Raw genomic sequence first — 22,760 nt, 5'->3', positions numbered from 1 at the left:
GCACCATCATCTCAGTATCAGTTGCAGGTCCAATGCCTTCTGCAGCTCTTACAGCTGATATAACTTGAGGGCTCCTTGCATTCTCAGATGACAGAACAAGCCCAGCCACCAGCCCTCTCTGACGTTGCCTCTTGCCTTCCTATTCTGTCTACCAGAACATAACATGACTCATCTCCATTTGTACAAGGACGACAGCTATCCTGTCAATCTGATGACTTTTGTATATTTTGGAAACCTCTTTTTTAGCACATGACTGATAAGAGGGACCCAATGTCACCTGTCTACAGAGTGTTTTATAAATAGTACCTTATTAATGTTTTAATTTCATCTACCACTCCTCTTCCTCTCATCAGCCACTAAGGAAAATCATTCCCTTTTGCGGATAAGAAAGCTAGAAAAAAAGATTGAATTGTCCAGCAAATTAGTATTACAGCCAGGCGTAAATTTAGCAAGAGTGGAAAAGACATGAGGAGAGGTTTTGCTCCCCCCACTGCCCTGCATGATGATCAGTTTCCCACTCTGACCATGTGCCTAGAGGACTGATGTCTTTTTGACCCCTTGCTCCCACTCACAGCAAAAAGAACTCAGACAATTGCTGGAGAGGAGCAGTGTTAACGTGTGAGCTCCTCAGGTTAAGCTACCCGCAATTGGTCCTCTCCTAACACCTGATGAACTTTGGGTCCATTTCTCTTCTATTAATGGACCAAAGGTAAGGCTGATGTGAGGAGCTCTCCTATTCCCATTGGAACTACATCTTCTTGATCAAAGACAGGAATAAATTAATTTCTTAGTATCTAGTTTGGTTTTCGAAGCAAACTGCATCCTTCCTTCTTAACTGTAGTAGACACTTTCCTAAAACTGAGGTGCATAAAGCAAAATACCGGCCAAAAAAGTTCTGTCAGTTGAATGGCATGCTAAATGTCACATATGCTCACCATCATATTGCTTATGAAATTTTTTTTACAGAGTACCCACATATGACTTAAAAAATCTGAAGCATGCAGAGTACAAAATTGCAACCTAAGATCTGAATGTTCACAGTGCTAGTTAGCATTTTGAATTCAAGCCTGCATCAAGATCTGAAGTATAATGCCTCAACTGCCTATGATTTTTTAGATGTCAGGATATATTATTTTAATAGTTCCCTCTTGTCTGAAATGTATCCACCAGAATTTCTTATCTCTAACCATGGGTTAACCCAAAATCCCATAGACCTCTCTTCCACATGTGCAAAACTCTGGATGCTTTTTTATCTAGACGTTAACTTTCCAGTCTTCCCTCTATATGCTATAAATCAAATTTTGTTTAACTAATACATAAAACAAAGAGAGCTAGCTGTCTATTAAAGGCTGCCAGTAACTGGGTTTTACAGCTTTTACATTTTCATCTGAGCTGTACCAGATTGTGGAATGCAGGAGCAACTACTCTATTTCTACTTTTTCTGAGGAAAGCAGAGCTCTATTTGTGTTTGTAATAACTCAATGCAAAGCTGAGTAAATCAATTAACTTCAATAGTTTAAAGTTGTGAGAAGACTCTTGAAAACTTAAAACAGCCTTCAACATTCAAGTATGTGGTCTACCTGAGTATAAAAGGCTTTGTATGCTTTTGAGGATGCTATCTGAAGGTTACAGTGTCCTGTCACTAAGCAGCACTAATCCCCTCTCCACTTCTGGACAGTCCCAACAGCAGAAAAAGATCACTCAACCACAACAAAGGGCAAATAATTTTAAGTTGCTGAGACATCGTTAGAGCACCGTATAGATGCTTGAATTAGACTTGTCCCAGCTGTACTAGCTCTATAGATTCAGGACATCAGTGAAGCATTGAGCTCCCAAAGCAAAGATTGCTAATGTGCTTGGTACATCCAGTTAACAGAAATGAGAAATATAAACGGATACAACAGTTCAAACTAGCCATGGACACAATACGGATTAAAAAAAAAATAAAAAAAAAAAAAAAAAAAAAGGAGGAGGAAAAGAAAAGAAATTATTCAAACCCACAGCTCTTTCTGACAATTGGACTTGATCATTGCAATCTTACTGAAAACTGACTCAAGAGAAATATTATCAGTAACGGACACGTGGCTTGAAAATGTATGCTTTCGACATTACAGAATACAATGAGTGGGTAATTCAGCAGAGATGGTCGTGCTTCTAGACTTATTCATCCAAACTGTCATTAGCATTTGTTTCTTCTGCACAGAATGATATGGGAGGACAACGAATGCTGGTGAATAAATGGAGTACTTTCCTCAAAACCAGGCTAGTCTGCTCTGTGCCAGGAAGAAATGGAATTGACACACATTTTGACGAATTAGGTAAATATCCTAGACTGTAAGAAACTTAAAACCATCATATAAATATGAACTTGCATGATAATTCATCTTACATTTAAATATTGTACTTAAATATTAACAGGAAGAGATTTGCAGTGCTTTGATTCCAAGGTTTACAAAGTTTTATACATACGGAGCTGACTATCATCAATTATGCCTTTACTTATAATACTCTTTTTAAAAACTACTTAAAATACCTACATGAAATTGAGTAGCATGAGTAAACTAAGATCACACCTTTAACAAAGTGTCTCTTTTAGGACTAAGAAAAGTAGTTTGCTATCAATAACATTGCATTTACATTTTACAGAGGATGTGTTTTTGCTACAAACTCGGGATAACAAAAACCCAGTGATATTTGGACTCTTCAACACTACAAGGTAAGCAACTTGAAGAAATAATAACAGCAATAGAGGAATGCTTGAACAGTCTATAGAGGAGACAGAAGCTGTCTACTTGTTTCTTAGAAAGACATTAATCAAATATTCTGCGCTTGAAAATTTTCTTTTTCCCAAGTTTATCATCATTGCTGATGATACCAAGCTGGGAGGAATGACTGGCACACCTGAGGGCTGTGCTGCCATTCAGAGAGACCTGGACAGGCTGGAGAGTTGGGCGGAGAGGAACCTCATGAGGTTCAACAAGGGCAAGTGCAGAGTCCTGCACCTAGGCATAAATAACCCCAGGCACCAGTACAAGCTGGAGGCTGACCTTCTGGAGAGCAGCTCTGCAGAGAAGGACCTGGGAGTGCTGGTGGATGACAAGTTGACCATGAGCCAGCAAGGTGCCCTTGTGGCCAAGAAGGCAAATGGCCTCCTGGGCTTCATTAGGAAGAGTGTTGCCAGCAGGTCAAGGGAGGTGATCCTGCCCCTCTCCTCAGCCCTGGGGAGTCCTCATCTCGAGTCCTGTGTCCAGTCTTGGGCTCCCCAGGACAAGAGAGACATGGAGCTACTGAAGAGTGTCCAGTGTAGGGCTACGAAGATAATCTGAGGGCTGGAGCACCTGGCCTAAGAGGAACTGCTGCAAGAGCTGGGCCTCTTCAGCCTGGGGAAGAGAAGACTGAGGGGGGATCTGATCAATGTGTACAAGTACCTGAAGGGAGGGTGTCAAGGGGACGGGGACAAACTCTTTTCAGTTGTCCCATGTGACAGGACAAGAGGCAATGGACAGAATTGAAGGCAGGAAGTTCTGCCTGAGTGTGAGGGGGAACTTCTTCCCTGTGAGAGTGACGGAGCATTGGGACAGGTTGCCCAGAGAGGTGGTGGAGTCTCCTTCTCTGGAGATCTTCAAGGCCGTTCTGGATGCAACCCTGTCTACCATGCTCTAGGTGACTCTGATTGAGCAGGGGGGTTGGACTAGATGATCTCCAGAGGTCCCTGCCAACCTTACTGATTCTATGAACTCCTCCATGTTTTTAAACCAGCAGACAGGGTTCCTTTCAGAAGGCCTCTGTGATTCAAGTTTAGATTTCTTCTGCCTTCTTGTGAAGTCTAAAATGTCAGTTGTACTGTTGCCGGTGGCGTCCTTTTTCACAGCAGCCTTGTTCAAGTGTTAGCATGTAGTACTGTTTCGTGGTGATTTAGGCTGCAACTGGTTGAGGGGAGCAGCTGTGCTATTGCCACTGTTTTGCTCTCTTGATTCACATTTTTGGAAGAAAGTAAGGCAGATAGAGTCTACTAGAGATGTAGGTACCTAGTAGTTCTTACTGGTTCTCTGTGCAAACAATATGTAGAGTTAATTAGATCACATCTAATTGAAGTGATCTGGATCACCTTCTGGATTCCTCAGAGGTAATTGTTTTGTCGAGAGCATTGATGCCTACTTTAAACAAACAAACAGCAACAACACAACCAGAATTGCTTCTTCAGAACTATGTCCCTAAAATTTAAAAATAGCAAAGATGCTTTCATAAAGGTTGATCTATATACAGTGAACTTTATGGCCTTACAAACAACCCTGTCCAATATTCCTGCTAATGTCACAGAAAGATTCTTGTTCATTTTGCTCAATATTGGATTAGTCCAACCTTTCCAAGGTACAAAGAGTAGAAAAAAGCTATGGGAAAGAAAACAGTGAATTGTTCAGGTCACTCATCAAAGACATAAAGACCTGAGTTGTGCTGACTGTCACTTATCTGTATCTGCAAAGAAGTAATTTAGAGCTAGTGTGTCTGTTTGCCATCCTCAAATTTTGGATAACAACACCAAGCTATTTCAGAGAAATGTTATAAATATTTTAAAGACTCTGTAAAGAACATCAGACACAACAGTTACAAGAAAGCATACAGGAAACACGAAGAAATGTTTCTCCCTGGACACCGTTGAAGTGTGATGTAGTCTTAATTACATAATAGCACTGATATTATATGCAATGAATGTGTGCCATACTGTTTTAATAATGCCTTTGAATTTTACTTTATAGCAATATATTTAGAGGATATGCTATATGTGTCTACCACATGGCAAGTGTTCGAGCAGCTTTCAATGGACCATACGCTCATAAAGAAGGACCTGAATACCACTGGGCTCTATATGAAGGAAAAGTACCTTATCCTAGACCTGGTTCAGTAAGTGCAGTCTATTCTCCACTCTTTTGTTAATGTAAGTGAACTTGAAAAAGTGGACTCATATTGATGTGCAAATCTTATTGATTTCACAATTCAGGATATACTTATTTGAAAATAAGCATATTCTAATATTTTTGGAAGTGTATTAAATGGCAATAAATTTCATCAAGCATGGTAACAATAGTTTTTCGTAAATAAAATCATGTGAGTTAAGTATGTAGGGTTTTTCAAAATCCTACTAGGGCTTAGATTCAGCAACATTGTGTTTAGATGCTCTGGTGCCAAAGTTAGGATCCCAGGCAATAAGCGGGGGAGAGGCATCTCTAGATTATGTGTCAGATGCTGCATCCAGCTACAGTAGCTGGGCTCCTGTTCCTTCCTGGAAAGGAACGTGACCTTCACACACTATAAAACTATTTTTCTACAGAAATAAATGAAAAATCAAATTGATTTAAGTGGTTTGGATGAACGATGAACACCAGAGTTTTCTGAACACCACAGAGTTTGCTGAAGAATAAACAATCCCAATTATTTTATTTTATTTGGTTTAAGAAAATAAATCCAGGATAAGTAAAAACTATACACACGCGCACACATACACACACATGCTCGCACACACCTTCAGTATTTTTCAATGTAAATAAATTTATTGGGGGAGGGGTGAAGATGCTTACACAAGGCAATTCTTTCTATTGCCTGCCAAAACCAGGGCAGTCAGTGACAAAATGATGTTAAAGGAAAAGAAAGAAAGGGAAAAAAAAAAAATAAAAGATAGTTCTCTCTTTTTAAAGCAGGTAGTTCGGATTCCTTTTTTTCATCTCTTTTTGGAAAAGGACCAAATTTCAATAATTTAGACCAGTGCACAGAACAGAAATTAGACATAGATTTTGACAAAAGTAACTAATCAGAAGAACCATTTTCTTAGGCAAGGGGTAAATCCTCCATCATTAGAGATCCTTATATCAAGTCTGGTTCTTTCTAGAACGTGTAACCTAGCATGCTCAAAATATGTTGGTTTGCTTAGAGAGATTAGTGAATTAGATTTTATGACCTCAGATCAGATACCTGGGCTTATTAGCATTCTTATTCTCTGTCCTTGCAGAGAATATACAGATATGGAAACTATATTGCCAAGAACAGAGCTGAGCAAAAATACTCATGCTTTCCATAATTTTCGCATGAATTTCTTTACAAACACTTTTTTCCCCCAGGTGGACAGTAAGTGAAGAAAAGAAACAAGACACACTTTGAATATACAATTTGGCTGGCATCTACTGTAGCATACTCTGAAATTATACAGGAGCTGTCATCAGGAGGGTTGTTCTGGCCTGGCATTTAGGTTTTTCAGTTGTCAGATAGAATTTCTGGAGGAAATCACAGACATTACTTAGAGAAGTACTGAATTTATACAATGAATTTCTAATGTCTGTGATGACTTTTCACAGGCATCGCACATAATCCTCATCTCAAACTCTTTTTCTATTTCCCTCTCTTTTTAGGTGTTTCTGAAGTTCCTATCGCTGTAATATCTTAGCCAGGGATTCTCACTTACCAGGCTGGGGTGTGAGGAGAGCAATCTCGCACGCCACTGCCTATCAGCGGTACTTGAGGGTGCACTCTGCATGGCGGGGACCCGTCTCACGGGTCAGGCACAGCCAGGGCCTCCCTCGCCTGTCGCTTCCTGCGGTGGCTCAGGAGGAATCCTGCCGAAGGCAAAGGCATCGCAGCAGGGAAGGGTCAGATCGGGGATTTCTTCTTCTCCCCACACCTTTTTGGAGTGAAACGACTTAGCCATTCGCAGCAGCGGTTATCTCTGGCATAGCTGTTTTTATTTACACTCTCGAAGGTCTGCCCCTTACCGTGTCTGTATTGTGCAGGGTTCTGGCTCTGTGAGATGCCAAGACATTTCTAACAGCTGTTTGGCTAAAACCCATGCACAGCTTTCGCACTTCACCTCTTTATCTTCTAGCAGGCTAGGAGTTTGTTCTCTGGAGCTTCACAGTGAAATAAGCAGTTACTGGAGCTTTACATTCAATGTTGTTTTTCCTTTGCTAACTGAATCAATATTCTCTTTTATACTAAAAGCAATCATATGCATAAGTAAATATTGTATGCAATTCATTTATCATGGAATCACAGGAATGAGAGGTGAAAGGCCTATTAGCTTATCTAGTCCATACCAATACAGCTTTTCTCCCTGTAGTATGATTTCAAACGTACATTCTCTATCATTTTAAATTGTTGCTTTGCTTCTCTTGGGGTTAGAGACAAGTCAAAATGCAGGAGAGGATGCTCCATAAAAGAGATTATCTAGGATTTAAACACTTAAATATGATTTAACCATCTTGACCAGAAAGCTGCCATTATAATAATGTTGATGTCAATACCAAATGTCTTTCCTTTGTTTGATGTGGATCAAAGTCAGTCACGGGTATTGAGTCAGGATAGGAAAACAGATAAGTAAATTATCAACATTTGAGCAAAACAGGAGAATTTGAAGGAATTATTGGTTTCCTGTTTGATCATTGCTGTAGAAAAATTACAGCATTTATAAGTGGCCAAATGAAAATGAGACGGTGCCATGAACAGCTGCGAGAGCTGGGCCTCTTTAGCCCGGGGAAGAGAAGGCTGAGGGGGGATCTTATCAATGTGTACAGGTACCTGAAGGGAGGGTGTCAAGGGGATGGGGACAAACTCTTTTCAGTTGTCCTGTGTGCCAGGACAAGAGGCAATGGGCAGAAACTGAAGCACAGGAAGTTCTGCCTGAAGGTGAGGGGGAATTTCTTCCCTGTGAGAGTGACGGAGAATTGGGACAGGTTGCCCAGAGAGGTGGTGGAGTCTCCTTCTCTGGAGATCTTCAAGGCCGTTCTGGATGCAATCCTGACTAACATGCTCTAGGTGACCCTGATTGAGCAGGGAGGTTGGACTAGATGATCTAGTTAATCAATTTAATCATATTTGTCTCTATAGGTTGGAGAGCATGTCAGAGGCAGGACTAGCTGGCTATGCCAGCCTTAGCAAAAAGAGGCTCATTCATTTGTTGCTACTCATTTAGGGCACAGTTTAAAGGTCTTTTATATGCTTTTCCAGTAGCATGAAGAGACTGTTTGTTTGGGGCTGTAGTCCATAGTGCAGGATTTCACACACTCTGCAAAGCATAGGGGTAAAGTTAATCTCACTACTTTTCCCATTGTTAGTTAAATAGAAGAACATCAGTGACAAAGAAGCAAAAATGCTACTTTGGGCAGCTCTGAGAGGCATCATTCTTTGATCTTAGCTACTGAATGGGGAAAGATGGAGTCTGTAAGGAATGAGAAAAGAGCTTAAAGCTAAATAAATTGAAAATTTCTGTTAAGAGTGATTCTGACAAACTCTGCAATCTGCCACTCTCTAAAGTCTGCATGAAGCATTGTTTATTTCATAATCCAGATTCCTACTCTGCTGATTCATTTAGTGTGTTTAGACAGTGATTCTTCTGAGAATGACATTTGTTACCTCAAAAATGGTGTTGATAGGCTTCAGACACAGCTGCATCTACTGTGTCCTTTCTAGAGAACTTGATTTGTTTAATTAAAAATGGAAAGCCTGTGAAGGATCATTTTTACTATATTTCTCCAGGGCTAGAACTTTGTAAGGGGACTGCGCAGTGCCTCTTCACTTGATATGCTGTGTGGCTCATGGAAATTAGAGGTTTAGCCTCTCTTAATGTTCAAACTCTGTCTCTTTATTGCAAACAGCCGGTGAAATTCCATCACTAGGTTGATTAGACAATTACTTCAAAGTCAACATTGAGCAAATACTTTCCTGTAGCTAAGCCCCAAGAGTGGAAATAAACATTGCCCCACTTGACAAGTGCAGGAGTTTGTTATTGTCAATTACACCTGACCACAAGTTTAAAATTACTATTTCCAGTAAACATAAAGAGTATTTTATTTCATTTTATTGATTGCAAATCCAATTTAAATAGGGAGAGCCTGCTACTGTGGCTTTGCTTGAAATGCTTCTTAAAACCACACTCTCTTATGAATATTTGGAAAATGTAGATGGTTAGTGAGATATTTCCAGCTTGATCATAACTGGTTTCAATTAGACACCATAAAGCAAATTGGAAATGAAGAATCGATGTTCAGCTGGAAACACTACATCCTGTCCTTTACAAAGCATCCTAAATTACCTTCTATATCTAACACATTAAGTTATCCCTAATTGCACATTTGACCAAAGGAGTAAATCTCTTTTAATTAATCAATCACTGACATAAAGTGTGTTTGCTTTGTAAAGGTTGATCGATGCAAACATTGGGATTTCAAGCTAAACTGTGATATATGCTACCATCATGAGTTAGAAATCAGAATTAAATGTAATACTCTTAGAAGTCTTCAGATCAATAATTACTTTTTATATTGATATCATTTTTAAATGTGCTTAATTTCTTGTGGTAATACATTTCACAGTCAAAACTAACTAAACTAGAGATTGATATCAAGCATTACTATTCTGCTGACTTTACATGGCTCTCTACTGGGATAGGAAGCCCCTTTCTCCTGCCTGATTTATGGTAAATGGATGTCGGTGGCCAGGTTCAACATGAATTTGGGGAAGAAATTATCATTACGTTTTTTGTGAAAACATAAATGTGTCAATATTTCAAAATTTTGCCTCTGAAACTGCTTTACAAAATAAAGCTTTATTTTAAATAAAAATGTCTTTCTGAAAATGTGACCAGCATTGTTCTATAGACCTCACTGTCTCCCCAGGATATCAATAGACTTTGCATGTATAATTAAGAGTTCCTTCATAAACTACTGTGTGTATTTGATTGTATTCCTTTATGGCCAGATACATGTCAGGAGCGTGATAATAGCTATCTTTGTGTGTGTGCATTCGGAAAGAGATATAACCAAAAAATAATGAAATATAAGCTCTTAGTACGTCAGAACACAGTAAGCAACTGGCTCTTCCTAGACATGAGAATGCCAAGGCTCTGCTCAGCATTCTCTGCTCCTCATCATTAATAATTCATACACGCATAAAGCAACGGGACAAAACACTGTCCCTATTCCTACTCTGGTTTTCTGTGACTGTTTTTATGATGGGCTTTGTGTAGGGTTGTCTTCACCTTGGAAAACAAGACTTGTCTCCAACAACTTACTTTCCAAACAAGATGGACAATCTGTGTTTTATGTTTTTGCAGTGTGCCAGCAAAGTGAATGGTGGTCTGTACACAACCACCAAAGATTATCCTGATGAAGCTGTCCATTTTGCAAGGAGTCATCCGCTGATGTATCAGCCCATCAAGCCTGTTCATAAGAGACCAATACTAGTTAAAACAGATGGAAAGTACAATCTTAAGCAAATAGCAGTGGATAGAGTGGAAGCTGAAGATGGGCAATATGATGTCTTGTTCATTGGCACAGGTAAATATAGAAGATTAAGAGGATAATTGATTCAATAACTTTTGACCTCCAAAATGAATGAAATTAAGTTGTGCACAGCCCAGAAATGATAGAGACAGCATTCTGTTTAACAATCACTCTTTGCATGACCATGTTGGTCTTTGTTGTTAGACCGCTAACTCTTACAAAAGAGATCAGTCATTCCAGACCTATATTTCACTGTGCTATAGCATGCAAAAAATGTAAAGCTATAGTGTATAGATACTATATATCTAAAGCTATATAGTAAAACAATGGTAGAGAGCAATTAAAAAGACTGAGAAGACAGATTTAAGTACACAATTAATTTTTTTTTCTTTTTTTTCAAAATAAGAAGCTTAAATTCCTGAACAAGAGACCCTTTAAAAAAAATTTCAGAACAGAAGCAGCTACTAAGCATAGTTGAGACTGAGCTGAGACCTAGACTCCAGGAGAAATAGAGGTGATATGATTTTCAAAAATATCAGTGCAATCTACTAGCTTTATTCCAAAGTTTGTCTTCCCCAACTCTGAAGACCAGAAGTCTAGCTGATGCTGTTAAAAAGAAACTACCAGCTTTCAGACCTACATTATAAAACAGTTCAAGGAAAGAAAGAGAAAATCCCCAAGTTTATATTTCAAAACGAAACTGCCAGAAGTTTTCTGCCAAGTTTTCTTGTCTTTCTCTTGCACCGTTTTCATAAAATACAGGCCTTGTTTAAAGAGATATTTTTAAATACTTACCAAACAAATATGAATAAGGTGAAATACATCATAGAACTACCCTTAAACTAAGCAGTCAGAGAAAAATATGCATACTAAAGGTATGAGAAAAAATAAGAAATCATAAGAAAATAAGAAGAAAGCCTGGAATGAGATATAAATTTGGTGACATCTAATCTATCTGGAAAGTATCCAATGATTCATATATTCACATTTATCAGTTTAATGACAGCAATGGTGTCACAAATCACTTTGACCATTTTGTCAAGGAATGCTTTTACAGTGAATTATTTTTTGCTAATGAAATTCCTCTGATAAGCGCATTTCAGTGTTGAGAACATTCAAAAGAAGCATGTTTGTAGAAGAGTAAATGCTTATTTATATTAGTACTATTTTCTAAATTTTTTAAGTGTTAAATCAATATGTGGTCTAACAGATTAGGCCATCACTTGTGTCACTTATGTGTCTACATAGTCCCTACAGTAGATTTTTTAATAGTGACCAGATTTTTCATATTTTGCACTTACATTCGTGACCTAGATATTATATCAAATACTTGTGTCCAAGTCCTCTATTGAGCAAAGTTGAAACCAGTGGGACTGCGCATTGCAGTTAAGTATGTGCTTTAGGGCTTTGTGGGACTGGCGCCTAACAGCTGCTCAGACTTCTTGAAATGTCTAATCTTAGGTGAAGAGAAATTACAACATAGGAATTTTGGCTTTAGAAAATCTAAGACAAATCCTGCAGTCTCTACTCTGGCAAAACTCCCATCAAAAAACTCAGGGGTTCCCTTGCCGTTGGAATATTTCATCTCAGTCCAACACCTACAGTGCAACATTAGTGCACAGGCTCTTACAGCGCAGCGGAGGTTTCCTTAGGCTAGCTGCCCAGGTTAGAGAGGTTTATCAAAGGAGAAGTCTGAATGTCAGGCCTAACAGTCCACAGGTCTGTCAGCAGGATTTGAAGAGGGACTTTTTTATGAAAGTCGGAGCCCAAACTGCAATTTCTTTTAACTATCCCCTCACAAAATGGATTCCTTTGGCTACATTTTCTCTTTGAGACGTGGTGTGTGACTCCGCTTTAATGGTTCTTCTTTATGTTTGCCCCTTTGATCTTTCGCTGAACTATTTTTTTTCCAATGCTTGTCTGCTGAATATTTCCCTCATAAGTCAAAGATGACTGAAAATAACAGAAGAAAGGAAGTGGTATTTGCCATTGTTGATTACAGATTTTCAGATTAAGGAAAGCAAGACTATTCTAATAATAGTCAGCAAGACAAAGCCGAAATGGTGGAAGACCAGATGCTGTTCTCCTGTTTTAATTTCCTGTAACAGAGTTATACTGAGAGAGAGATCTAAACTCCAGTGTTTCTTAAGCTTTTTGAAAATGCAACACTTTTTGATTCATCTTTCTTTAATTAACATCCTCAACTCAATAGCATCTCAATGCTTCTATAGTAGGGGAGCGAGAGCCCCATGCAAGGAGCCCTGAAGGTGTTTCTAGTCTTGCCTGGAGGAACAGAGCTGCTGCCAGCAATTAAGGACAGTTAGCAGGTTCCTAACTGATCAGCTCTCAGATCCTATAATTACAGCCATTTTACACTCTTCTGCCTTGATGGAACTGCACTCCTGCCTACTCTCATTTCTTTTTATAGAACACTCTCATCCTCTTTGTTCTTTTTGCAGCCTACCAAGGGGTTATGACCCAGAGTTTGAAAAATATAGGTCAATTAATCATGGCGCTCAGGGACATCTTAGCCATATTCTTGACTCTCTTATTTGCCAGAAAGTCCAGAATATGTCACAGCATTGCTGGTCTTGTTTTATAAACTGTCACACATTTGTATTTTTCAAAAGAAACAACTGCCATTAGTAAAAGTAGTATCAATATGCAACAGATTATATGTATTTATAAGTTTATCAATTTAAAGAACTTAATATACATTGAAGGCCATTTAAAAGTTTCCACTAGTTATAACCACCAGCATTGTTTAATCTATTTCCAGATAATGGAGTTGTGCTAAAAGTCATTACAATTTACAATCAAGAGACAGAATCAATGGAAGAAGTGATTCTTGAAGAGCTGCAAGTATTCAAGGTGCATTATACTGTATATGAAGCATGCATACAACTGTCTTGAATTTCCTTCAGAATTAAAATGCCTATAATTCTGAGGATGGCTGAATAGATAGATAGTAGCTGTGTACAAGAAACTGTCTAATAATCTAGTCATTTTATGGCAGGATATCTCCATTTCAGAAGTTTTTCTGAAATGGAGTTGCAGCCAATGTACTGAAGCAGTTGCTTCAGTTGCTGCAATCAGCAAAGATAAAACTCCTTTTAAATACTTTAGAGGTTGTAGTGCAGCTTCTTAGTAGAAAGTTATTGCATTTTATTTCCTTTTCCGTGGTATCCAATTAAATATTTAAAAGAGTATAATTGCATGCACAAAAATATGCCTAGAATCTTGGAAGCTTAATGAAAGTCCAGCAAGAAAAAGCCCAAAGCCCCCAAAGAGTGAATCAGTTAATCTGTTTTTACACCTTTCTATTGAAGAATTATCCATGACTAGACCTCAATATTTACTGTGCAGCCCACATAATACAACAAAATCCTTATAGTGAGTATTCACAGCATCTCACGTTAACCTATAAAGCTAAAGCTTATACAGACGTGTTAGCCTGTATAAAGCAGGAGAGTGAGCCACTTTACACCATAGGCAAGGCTTAATGTCCAAACTTAGATATTTAAATTTTGTATCTGAATTCAGGCAATGTGACTACACAGTTGCCATCTGGGGGAAAATCATTGAAATTTCTCCTCTTGATAAATCTCGTTTTCAGTAGGTCTGTCTTGCCTTTGCCCCAGGAAACAGCAGAGGACAAAGAGGAAGATGCTAAGAGAAGGAATTCCTACTATATTTATCTTATCTTCAGTGAATGTTTTGTTATAAAGAACACTCCATGTGTCACTCTCAAGTAGTGCAAAAAGTATTTAGTGGTGGCAAGATCTGATGTTATGTTTGACAGGGAAATTGTAGTGCTCCTGTGGATTTGATAACCTTGAATTACGAGTGTTGATTGGTTGATTTTAAATAAACTCTTTTAAAGCAATAGTTCTCAAAAACACAATTTCTTCACATCTTTCTGTAGCATCAGAACTTAGAGAAAATTAAAGTATTTAGCCGAGCTGCATATAATAAGGAATAATCAACACTATTTTACCTAATTTGCTCTCATGGTAAAAGGTATTTCTTTTCTAAGCAAAGATATGTTTCTAATTTTCTAGGAGCCATTTCCTATCATTTCTATGGAAATCTCTTCAAAAAGGGTAAGTATTTGATGAATTTGAAATATGAAGATTGCATAACTCTAATGTAAAAAAGTTGTAAAATGTATAGAAATGGAGATACAGCAGCAGGATGAGAACTAGTCTGATAGTGTGTAATCTTTTTGTAACACAAACTTGTAGTTAATATGCTCTGTTTCTTTGTGAAACACTTATTTTTTTCGGGTCTAATGTTAAAACTGCTTAAATCCCCTTAGTTTTCACCATTATTCATTTCAAAGCAAGGTTCATGAGTTACTGGCATGGCTGGTGATCACAGCAGGCATTAGTTTGGTGGGTATGGCAACTCTAGGAGGAGTTCCTTGCTGATAAATGCAGGCAGACTAACTTCAGGCCGATGGGAATATCAGCACAAACCAAGCCTTGCTGGACTGCCACATGTTCGGTATTCACTCCCCATGAAAGGCAAGGCTGTTTGGAGTCAATTTACTGTTGCTGTGTTTCTTCTAGTCTAACAGAAATACCGTATTTGTTGCTCTTGTAGGTAGATTCTCATCATTACCTTGTCCCAGCCAAGGTAACCCACTGTAACACAGGATGATTGTATCTTAATATGGACATCTACTGGAATATAGGATAATCATATTGCAGGCTCTACAGACAAGAAAATATTCCTCTAAAACAGGGATCCTATATTTTTTCATCTTCCTTTCAGTTGGCATATTGAATTCTTAGTTACTGTCTTCCAGTGTATCTCAGCTTGAAAAGTCCTTAAGCATTGCTACTATCAATTTCTCCTATTCTCTTCCTCTGGCACTTCTGGGATTTTCAATTTTGTGGCCTAAAAAAAAAATAATAATAATAAAAAAAACATAATAAGTGTAATTAGGAACAAGAAGTGGGTATCTGGATTAAATTTCATGTCTTGTGATAGGCAGGTTAGACTAAACGGACTGCCTGCATTATCCAGCCTTGAACAGTTTTAAACCATAAAATTATGAAAGCTTTGTCTAAAGGCTGGAATTAGAGATGAAGTATGGTGATGAATATAATTTAATGTCCATTAGAAATCCTTTTTCGAACTAGCAAACCACGGAAGTAAGCATGGCACATGCAATTTGCATTGCAGTGAACACTGCGTATTTCTATGTTTAGTCTATTTACCTTCAACAGCAAGATTTTTCTCAAATCCCTGTAAATTCAAGCTACTTTCTCCTGAATTTATTATGTCAGCATCTCATGAATCAGACTAATCATCTTTTATTTGCTTTAAATAGAACAATTATGTGAAATTAGAAAAATGAAATAGACTTAAAATTAGTGCTGAAAGAAATGAAATGATTTGATGAAAAAATGAAATATCAGTCAATTTGTACATAAATATTTCACAGTACCCCCATTCCCCCCCAAAAAAAGTCTATCTATAATCTATGTACGTAGGGATAATACAAATCAGAATACTACTTTGCATGTGAATACATGCCTATATTGTAAGCAACCACATCAACAGTTAAACTTACCTAATAACTTCCATTTTAAGATCGAAGTTGTTTATAATTTTGGCAAATATGAACTTTGATTAAAGTCTTTCATATCATAATACTTTCTCAGATTGATTAAGTGTCAGACAAATGAAAATAGGGAGATACAGGTAACTACACTGAGGGAGAAATACAAACATAAAACCCTCACTATTCAGACACTGAGCTTACAAGTTTGAAAATCAAAAGCTAGGAAATGCTAGAATAAACTTGTTCTTTTTCCCTTCTTTCTGCTCCTTTGTCATCATACAGTAGAGTTTAGTCTGTAATTAAAGGCTTTCTTACAGAATAACTCTGCCTCCTTCTGGGCACAGGGTGGATGCACAAGCGGCAAGCAACTATACTTCTATCATTTTTTTTTTTTTAGAAAAAAAAAAAAAAAACAAGTGGTAACACTAGTTTTAGTGGAAGCTGTAGGAGATTAATTGCATATGTTAAATTCCTGTGTTAAATTTTCTACAGCAACAGCTCTACGTTGGATCTGAGTCAACCATAGCACAAGTCAAGTTCCATCAGTGTGACATGTATGGCACTGCCTGTGCCGACTGCTGTCTCGCTCGAGATCCTTACTGTGCTTGGGACGGAATATCTTGTTCCCGATACTATCCTACAGGAATTCAGGCAAAGAGGTAAGAATTGCTTCTTCTTGTGAAATAATTTTAACTAATAAATATGTAAAGAGTTCCTACTGAAACACAAATTATTTCATATCTCCCCCTAACACAAAGAACTGAATAGTGAAAAGATATATTAGCTAACAATTTATTAGCTCAGCCTTAGAGAACTGCTAGGGATCTGAATTAACAGGATAACATACACTGAAGTACTAGGAATATTTTTTTTAATGAATGGTTATTATCTGTAGTAAGTACTAAACAAATCTCAACTTCCTTATATCTCTTCTGGTGGGAAGAAGAAAGATGGATGTTTCATTCTTTAAAATGTCAGGAATACATTTTGGTAGTATTGCACAGGAGATATATCATACAGAAATATTATATAAAACAGGCTTTCAAAAAAGAAGAGAAGAATCTGGGTTATTAGCAAAATATCTCCCCTGGACAAAATAAAATTAAGATATTCACAAAGGTAGTATTAGCCCAAGGAGGCTCATTTCTTTAGGCTTTCTCTAGAGTCATTTTATAAGGACAAAGTGCTCTAGAGGCGAGTTGAAAGCACGAACCTAGCTTTGGTGCTGTAAGTTTTCCCTTGGGGAGACTTCTCTCTATCTCGTCGCTTGTTCGTAGCTGCTGCCCTTCTCTTACCTACCTAATATTTTCTCATGTATTTGCCATCTTCGCTTCTCTCTCAAACCCAAGCCATGTTCTCCAGTTCAGCTACATATCCTAATAAAGCATATAAAACGTGTAGTTTAACCCAAACCTTTTCCCATGTCTTTAAGACAGCTTTGCCACTAGACAGAGTCATTTGTTGCCTTTAGCCAGCAAAACTTTGATTATGAATAATTCAGGTCTTTTCTGTAGCTTTCTTTACTTTGCACTTTCTGTAAATACATGTTTATGTATTATATGGAGCCACTCATCGTGACTCCAAGGATTAGATTTAATTGAATAACTCTTCTTGTCTAGAGACGGTTTTCAAAACCAGTGGAAACTGTTCACTCAAAAGGAAATCATACTATCAGTGAATTGATCATTTTTTCTTAAGGAAAAATGGGAAGATTTTTTGTTTGTTTGTTTTGTTTTGTTTTGTTTTGTTTTTAGTCCTGCAGGTCTTATTTTTCCATGAACCTGGATGTTTGGCGAACACAAACAAATACACTGCTGATTATAGCCAGGCACAACAGACATTTCTGTGGATTTTCTAAAAGATAATGAACAGAGGAAGTATTGAGTAACACAACTTTTTGTATGGAGCATATTAAAAAAAAGTCAAAATGGGAAATATAGTCAGTGACTCAGCATAATGAAGAACCTATTTGAGTTATTACAATTGTGTCAATTATAAATTAAACCAAGTAGGAAATACACACCACTTTTGCAGGCATTTTTGCACTTTTTACATATCCTCTTGCAAGCAGACCTAGTGGGAGAAGTGGAATCTGTGGGCAAACACAACGTGAGAAGCCCGGCTAAAATTCTCAGGCCCCAAAATTAAGCAGGAAAAAGAGAGAAAATTTGCTGTATAGTGAGCCAGGGAGGTTTGTTTCCTCTAGTATAAGCAGAAGTTGGGTTACCATAAGTATAATGCACATAATTTACTCATCTAACCACATATATGCCTTTTGGGAGAAGGGAGGTAGAAAGGTTCCTACCAGCCTGTTAGGATAGAAACCCTCATTTATGTTGTTCTCCAGGCTATTTATTGTCTAAGAAAAGATAAGAGAAACTCACTAGCTCCTTAATTCAGTTGCACATTTTTAGCATATTTCTCACTTAAGACAAATTCCAGAGTTGCAGCCCTTAAGTTTCTTGACACACTCATTTATCCAGGGTTGAGTGATATGAGCAGCACCCCAGGCATCTTCCTCTGCCTTACCTCAACAACATTCAGCAGGTCAGTCTCTAAAAGAAGAAACTACTGCTGTTATCACCTTCCTTCTCTTAAGATAAGAGCTGCAGCAGAGGAGAAGGGATTTGCACTCTATTAATTGTTCTTGAAATCTGCAAAACTTGTTTTATATATAGGAATTCAGGTAAACAGCAACAGAACTAATAATGTTGGGAGGGATGTATAGTGTTTGCTTTGTTCACTGTAGGCAACTATGAGTAGCTCAGATCATTTTAAATTTAGGACCTTACATTAAAGGAAAAAAGTAAAGTGCAGTAAAGGAAGAGAGGCAGGGAGAGCTCCTCAGGACCCACGTATGGAAGAATCCCATTGGGTCCAAGGAGTGCCCGGCTAGCAAAGGCAGGTCTCAGTAGACAGCATGGATTTTTCTGATACCAAACCACCCCTGAGCAGAAGATAACCCTGGCATGGCTGACCTGTGCTCCAGACACAACTCTACATCCCAGAGCATGAGAGTCTTGATTTGGCTTGTCCTTGTCTGGATCCAGCTTTCTGAGCAAGCTGTAAAATGCAGTAATGTGAGTACAAGAGTACAACAGGAGAGGGCTTGTTCCCTCCTGTTGCTTGTAGCCTGCCCTTAGTCAGTATTCATGTTGCAGCAGCTCCTAACGTTGCAAGACACTTGATTTGGCTTTAATAATTAGGCCTAAAGGTCAACTGTGGCCCTCATACAGTATGTGTAAGTGGGCTTTTGAATTGTAAAAGCAGCCCTGCTAGTGTGGTAAGAGCACTGTTAAGAACTCTGCACTCTTCAGCGCAGTCCTACTACTGAAGCAGGACTAGTAGTGCGTAACCAGCGTGGACACACAACGTATCCTTCCCTCCCTTTGATTGAAATGCTATCTCCTTAAGATCCTGACCCCTGCAAGGTATGACAAGTGTTTTGAGAAACATGAAACAGGGGGAAAAAAATGTAGACTAAGGCACATGCGGGATTTAGAGAGATGAATTGCAGCATAAATTCAGAAAAACTTCTGCTTGACAGCTGGGTACTGATTTATTTAATTTTGAAAGTTTGTAGTTTAATTCCTTGCAAATGCTTGGCCTGGGTGCCTAATTACCCTAACTAAGGACAAACAAACAAAAAAAAGACCAGTCGAGAATCCCATACCCTGATGCTGGCAGTGCAGCATGCCGTATTGTCATGGTACTTACAGGCGGGCTCTTTCTGCGTGCTGCGAATAGCTAAGATGCCAGAAGGGAATTATATTGCATCAACTTCCACAAAGTATGTCTGAGAAAGCAGGGAGTCCCAGGATCTGATTAAATGCTTTAATTCACTATTACATCAGTAATCTGAGTTAGTCAGGTTCATTTTTTTTTTTTTTTTATCTAAAGCAGCACTAAATGAGATTCTTCACTGAGCTAATTCATAGTCCACCATAAAAAAGGGCCAAGGTATTTTAACGTGCCTTTCAAATTGAGTAGATCTGGTAAGCTGTTATTACTAAACTAACTGACAGTCCCGCCTCTTGCCTTCTCTCCCATGCTGGCCTCTTTCGACACCACCCATTCTGCCGCAAACGCAACTGTGCGCTTCCTCCATCGTGGTTAGCAATGGGATCTACGAAAGGAGCTCTGAACAGATTTTGTTTTTCCCAAGGCTCTTTTAATTATTAAATTAAATTAAATTAAATTTTTTTCTGCTAGTTAGAGGTATGGGCCTGGTTGTAGTCCCCTTATTACTGCTGAATGTCATTTCATTGTGTTAGGTACTTAATTAAGGTGGTATGCAAAAGAGTATTTTAAGCATTTGCTTAATTTTAAGCTTCTACTTAAATTTTCTTAAAGTCTTAGATAGATGCTTTGCAGAATAACAACCCATGCCCAGCGCACATGTCAGTCTGTCTTAATATTTGGTTCAGCAATCCAAAACTCAGTCTACTGGTTTACTTGTTTTACTTGTGCACAGCACAAGTAAACTGCGCTGACGTGTTTTTTTTTTTCTTCCCCTCTCCCCCCAACCAAATCATTTTTGTTTTCATTTATCCCTGATTCAATGGCTGCTGCTGTGGAAGAAATAATAAACATGGTGATGGTGATGATGATGATGATGATGATGATGATGATGATTGCTTTGATTTCTTGCAGATCATTTTTAATGTTCCTGAAAACACAGGGTTACAGACTGAAATCTCAACTCATCAAATAAAAGATTACAAACATACTCTTGTACATCCAGCACATTTGTTAGTCACTGAAAATTGTTCCTTACACTAGTGTATCTCATGGATTATCTGGTAGTTTATTATTCATGGAATGCTGGATGAAATGATTTACTAAGAAAGAATAGCAAATACCAGGCTTATGCCAGTATTTGTGAACTGTATGCATCTCCTAGTACTTCCCTTTCTTCCAGCTCCTGTTGCTCATTTTTTTCTTGTTTAAAAAGGTAGAGTTTCTTCCCCAGTCTTAATATGTTAAAAAAAAAAAAAAAAAAAAAAAAAAAAGAGTTGTTCCTCTTGAATGTTGCTAACAAATGGGAAAATGTCCTGTCTTACAGAAGTAGGATTTTTTTTTTCCAGCTCTATAGGAACTGAAGAGTAAATAGTACATGCCTGCTAACTATCCCTTTCCTGACACACAGGGCTGCTGGGACTGACAGTAGTGAGGTTTCCTTGTTTGTTTTTTCCAAGACTAATGGCTATACTATTATGTATATTTGTGCGCAAGAATGTCTCTACTACACAATCTGTGTACACATTTCTGCAGAGCTGGTGGCAGCGTTATCCAACACTAAGACTTTACAGAGTTATCAGTGAGCACAGCTGCCACATCCATGCATCTAAGTGAGAACTCCCAGGACATGATAAAATCCTGTTACCATCTCAGAATCTCAGCTTTCATTTAGTAACATGCACATATTTTTAGCCCTTCTGCCTAAAAAAGTCAACACAGTCCCAACTGAGTTTGCAGAATCCCCTGAAACAGCAATGGCAAAATGTTGGCGCTGCCACTCGAATGTCAGTAAAGGTTAAAGCTGTTTTGTTGGTCCAGCTCTACCACTAGATCAAAAATCTATGTATATGATAGAACTCAGAAAATAATCACTACCTATAATCTAATATAATAACCTAATAATAATCTGCCTCTTGTGTCGTCATAAAGCTGGTGGAAACTAAGTATTAAATAAGTAGTAAATATGAGGAAGAAAAACCTCATATATTTCTATCATATATGGTTTATACAGGGCACATTAATACTTGTGCTCTGTAAGATTTGCTACACTGCGCATTGCTGTTAATCAGTTATATTTCATGGCAGTTGGTAACATTTTGTAGAATTGCTCTTTATGCAAGGGAAAGGTATCCTTAGTATAACTCTAGGTTTGGAAATATTACATTTGGCAAGATACAGAGTTGAACATCCTAGTAGAGTCTTTGTTTTCCCTTGTAATCAATCTTAATTTTGTTTATCTGGATCAACAAAATTATCATAGAAAAGCATAATTCTTCTGAGAATTCACTGTCCAATTGTGGTTTACCTAAATCCCCAAACCCACAACACATTTTCCCTCAAAAGCATTTATATTGTCTTCAGGTTGCAGAGAAGACTTGTAGATTCTGACCACAGCTCTACCACTAGCTCACCTTCTAAGAGTGGGCAAGTCATTCTTGTGTCTGATTCCCTATCAATAAAAATAAACTTAGCAACTGTCTGCTAGATAGATGCAATAAAATAAAGTGTTTGCTCTGTGCCTTGTGATTTCAAAGTTAAAATACATATAATATATATGAGCTAAGAATAAAAGAGCCATGATTTGCATACACTACAAACTATTCAAAACTAAAAAGGAATAAATTCCCTTGGCATTCAAAGACAAACTAAAGATCCCTTTGACTTCTCCTAGTATAGGCTTCTCCTAGCCCAGTTGGCTCAGAGGATCTGGTTTAGTATTTATAGCTTCAATATAGATACTCATATGCTGGCCGCACAGTTGAGTTTCTTTCTCAGACAAGTCTCTTTTTTTCAGGAATGATTGCTAACACATTAAAGAGAGGGAAAATACCAATCTATAAAAGTTTATTTCTCACAATTATGCTAAAGCTTTAGGAATCAGGATTTAGCTCCTTATGTGTTTAATGAATGCAGGCAAATTCAGTGCAAATGCAACAATCTGTAAGCTAAGCATGTTTTCTCAATTTCTTTCTTTTTTTTTTTTTTCATTCCCTCCAGACGTTTCCGCAGACAAGATGTTCGACACGGAAATGCAGCGCAGCAGTGCTTTGGCCAGCAGTTCATTGGTAATCTATTCACAAACTCACAAATTGCTAGAAAATGCCTGGAGCAGAGAGCACAGATGTTGCCAACAGTTTGTGCTGGACCATTATATTACCTGTGGATTTTTTTTTTTTTTTTTT

The 22,760-nt window shown here is 38.0% G+C and overlaps 1 protein-coding gene across 1 annotated transcript in view; it reads left to right on the top strand.

Annotated features, from left to right (window-relative positions):
- The window catches only part of SEMA3E (semaphorin 3E), a 137,272-nt gene that overhangs the window by 108,267 nt on the left and 6,245 nt on the right, over window positions 1-22,760 (top strand). The window contains exons 8-15 of the mRNA XM_085325988.1: window positions 2,204-2,318; window positions 2,647-2,716; window positions 4,758-4,902; window positions 10,097-10,319; window positions 13,045-13,136; window positions 14,327-14,368; window positions 16,330-16,496; window positions 22,576-22,643. Of these exons, the coding sequence (XP_085182114.1) occupies window positions 2,204-2,318; window positions 2,647-2,716; window positions 4,758-4,902; window positions 10,097-10,319; window positions 13,045-13,136; window positions 14,327-14,368; window positions 16,330-16,496; window positions 22,576-22,643 (922 nt within the window). The remainder of the gene's footprint in view (window positions 1-2,203; window positions 2,319-2,646; window positions 2,717-4,757; window positions 4,903-10,096; window positions 10,320-13,044; window positions 13,137-14,326; window positions 14,369-16,329; window positions 16,497-22,575; window positions 22,644-22,760) is intronic.

Source organism: Rhea americana, unplaced genomic scaffold, assembly GCF_003343005.1.
Source record: "Rhea americana isolate MKP2758 unplaced genomic scaffold, rheAme1 scaffold_1, whole genome shotgun sequence".
In the NCBI taxonomy this organism is placed as follows: domain Eukaryota; kingdom Metazoa; phylum Chordata; class Aves; order Rheiformes; family Rheidae; genus Rhea; species Rhea americana.
Note: the sequence above shows the minus strand (reverse complement) of the source record. Positions and strands in the feature narration are given on the sequence as shown.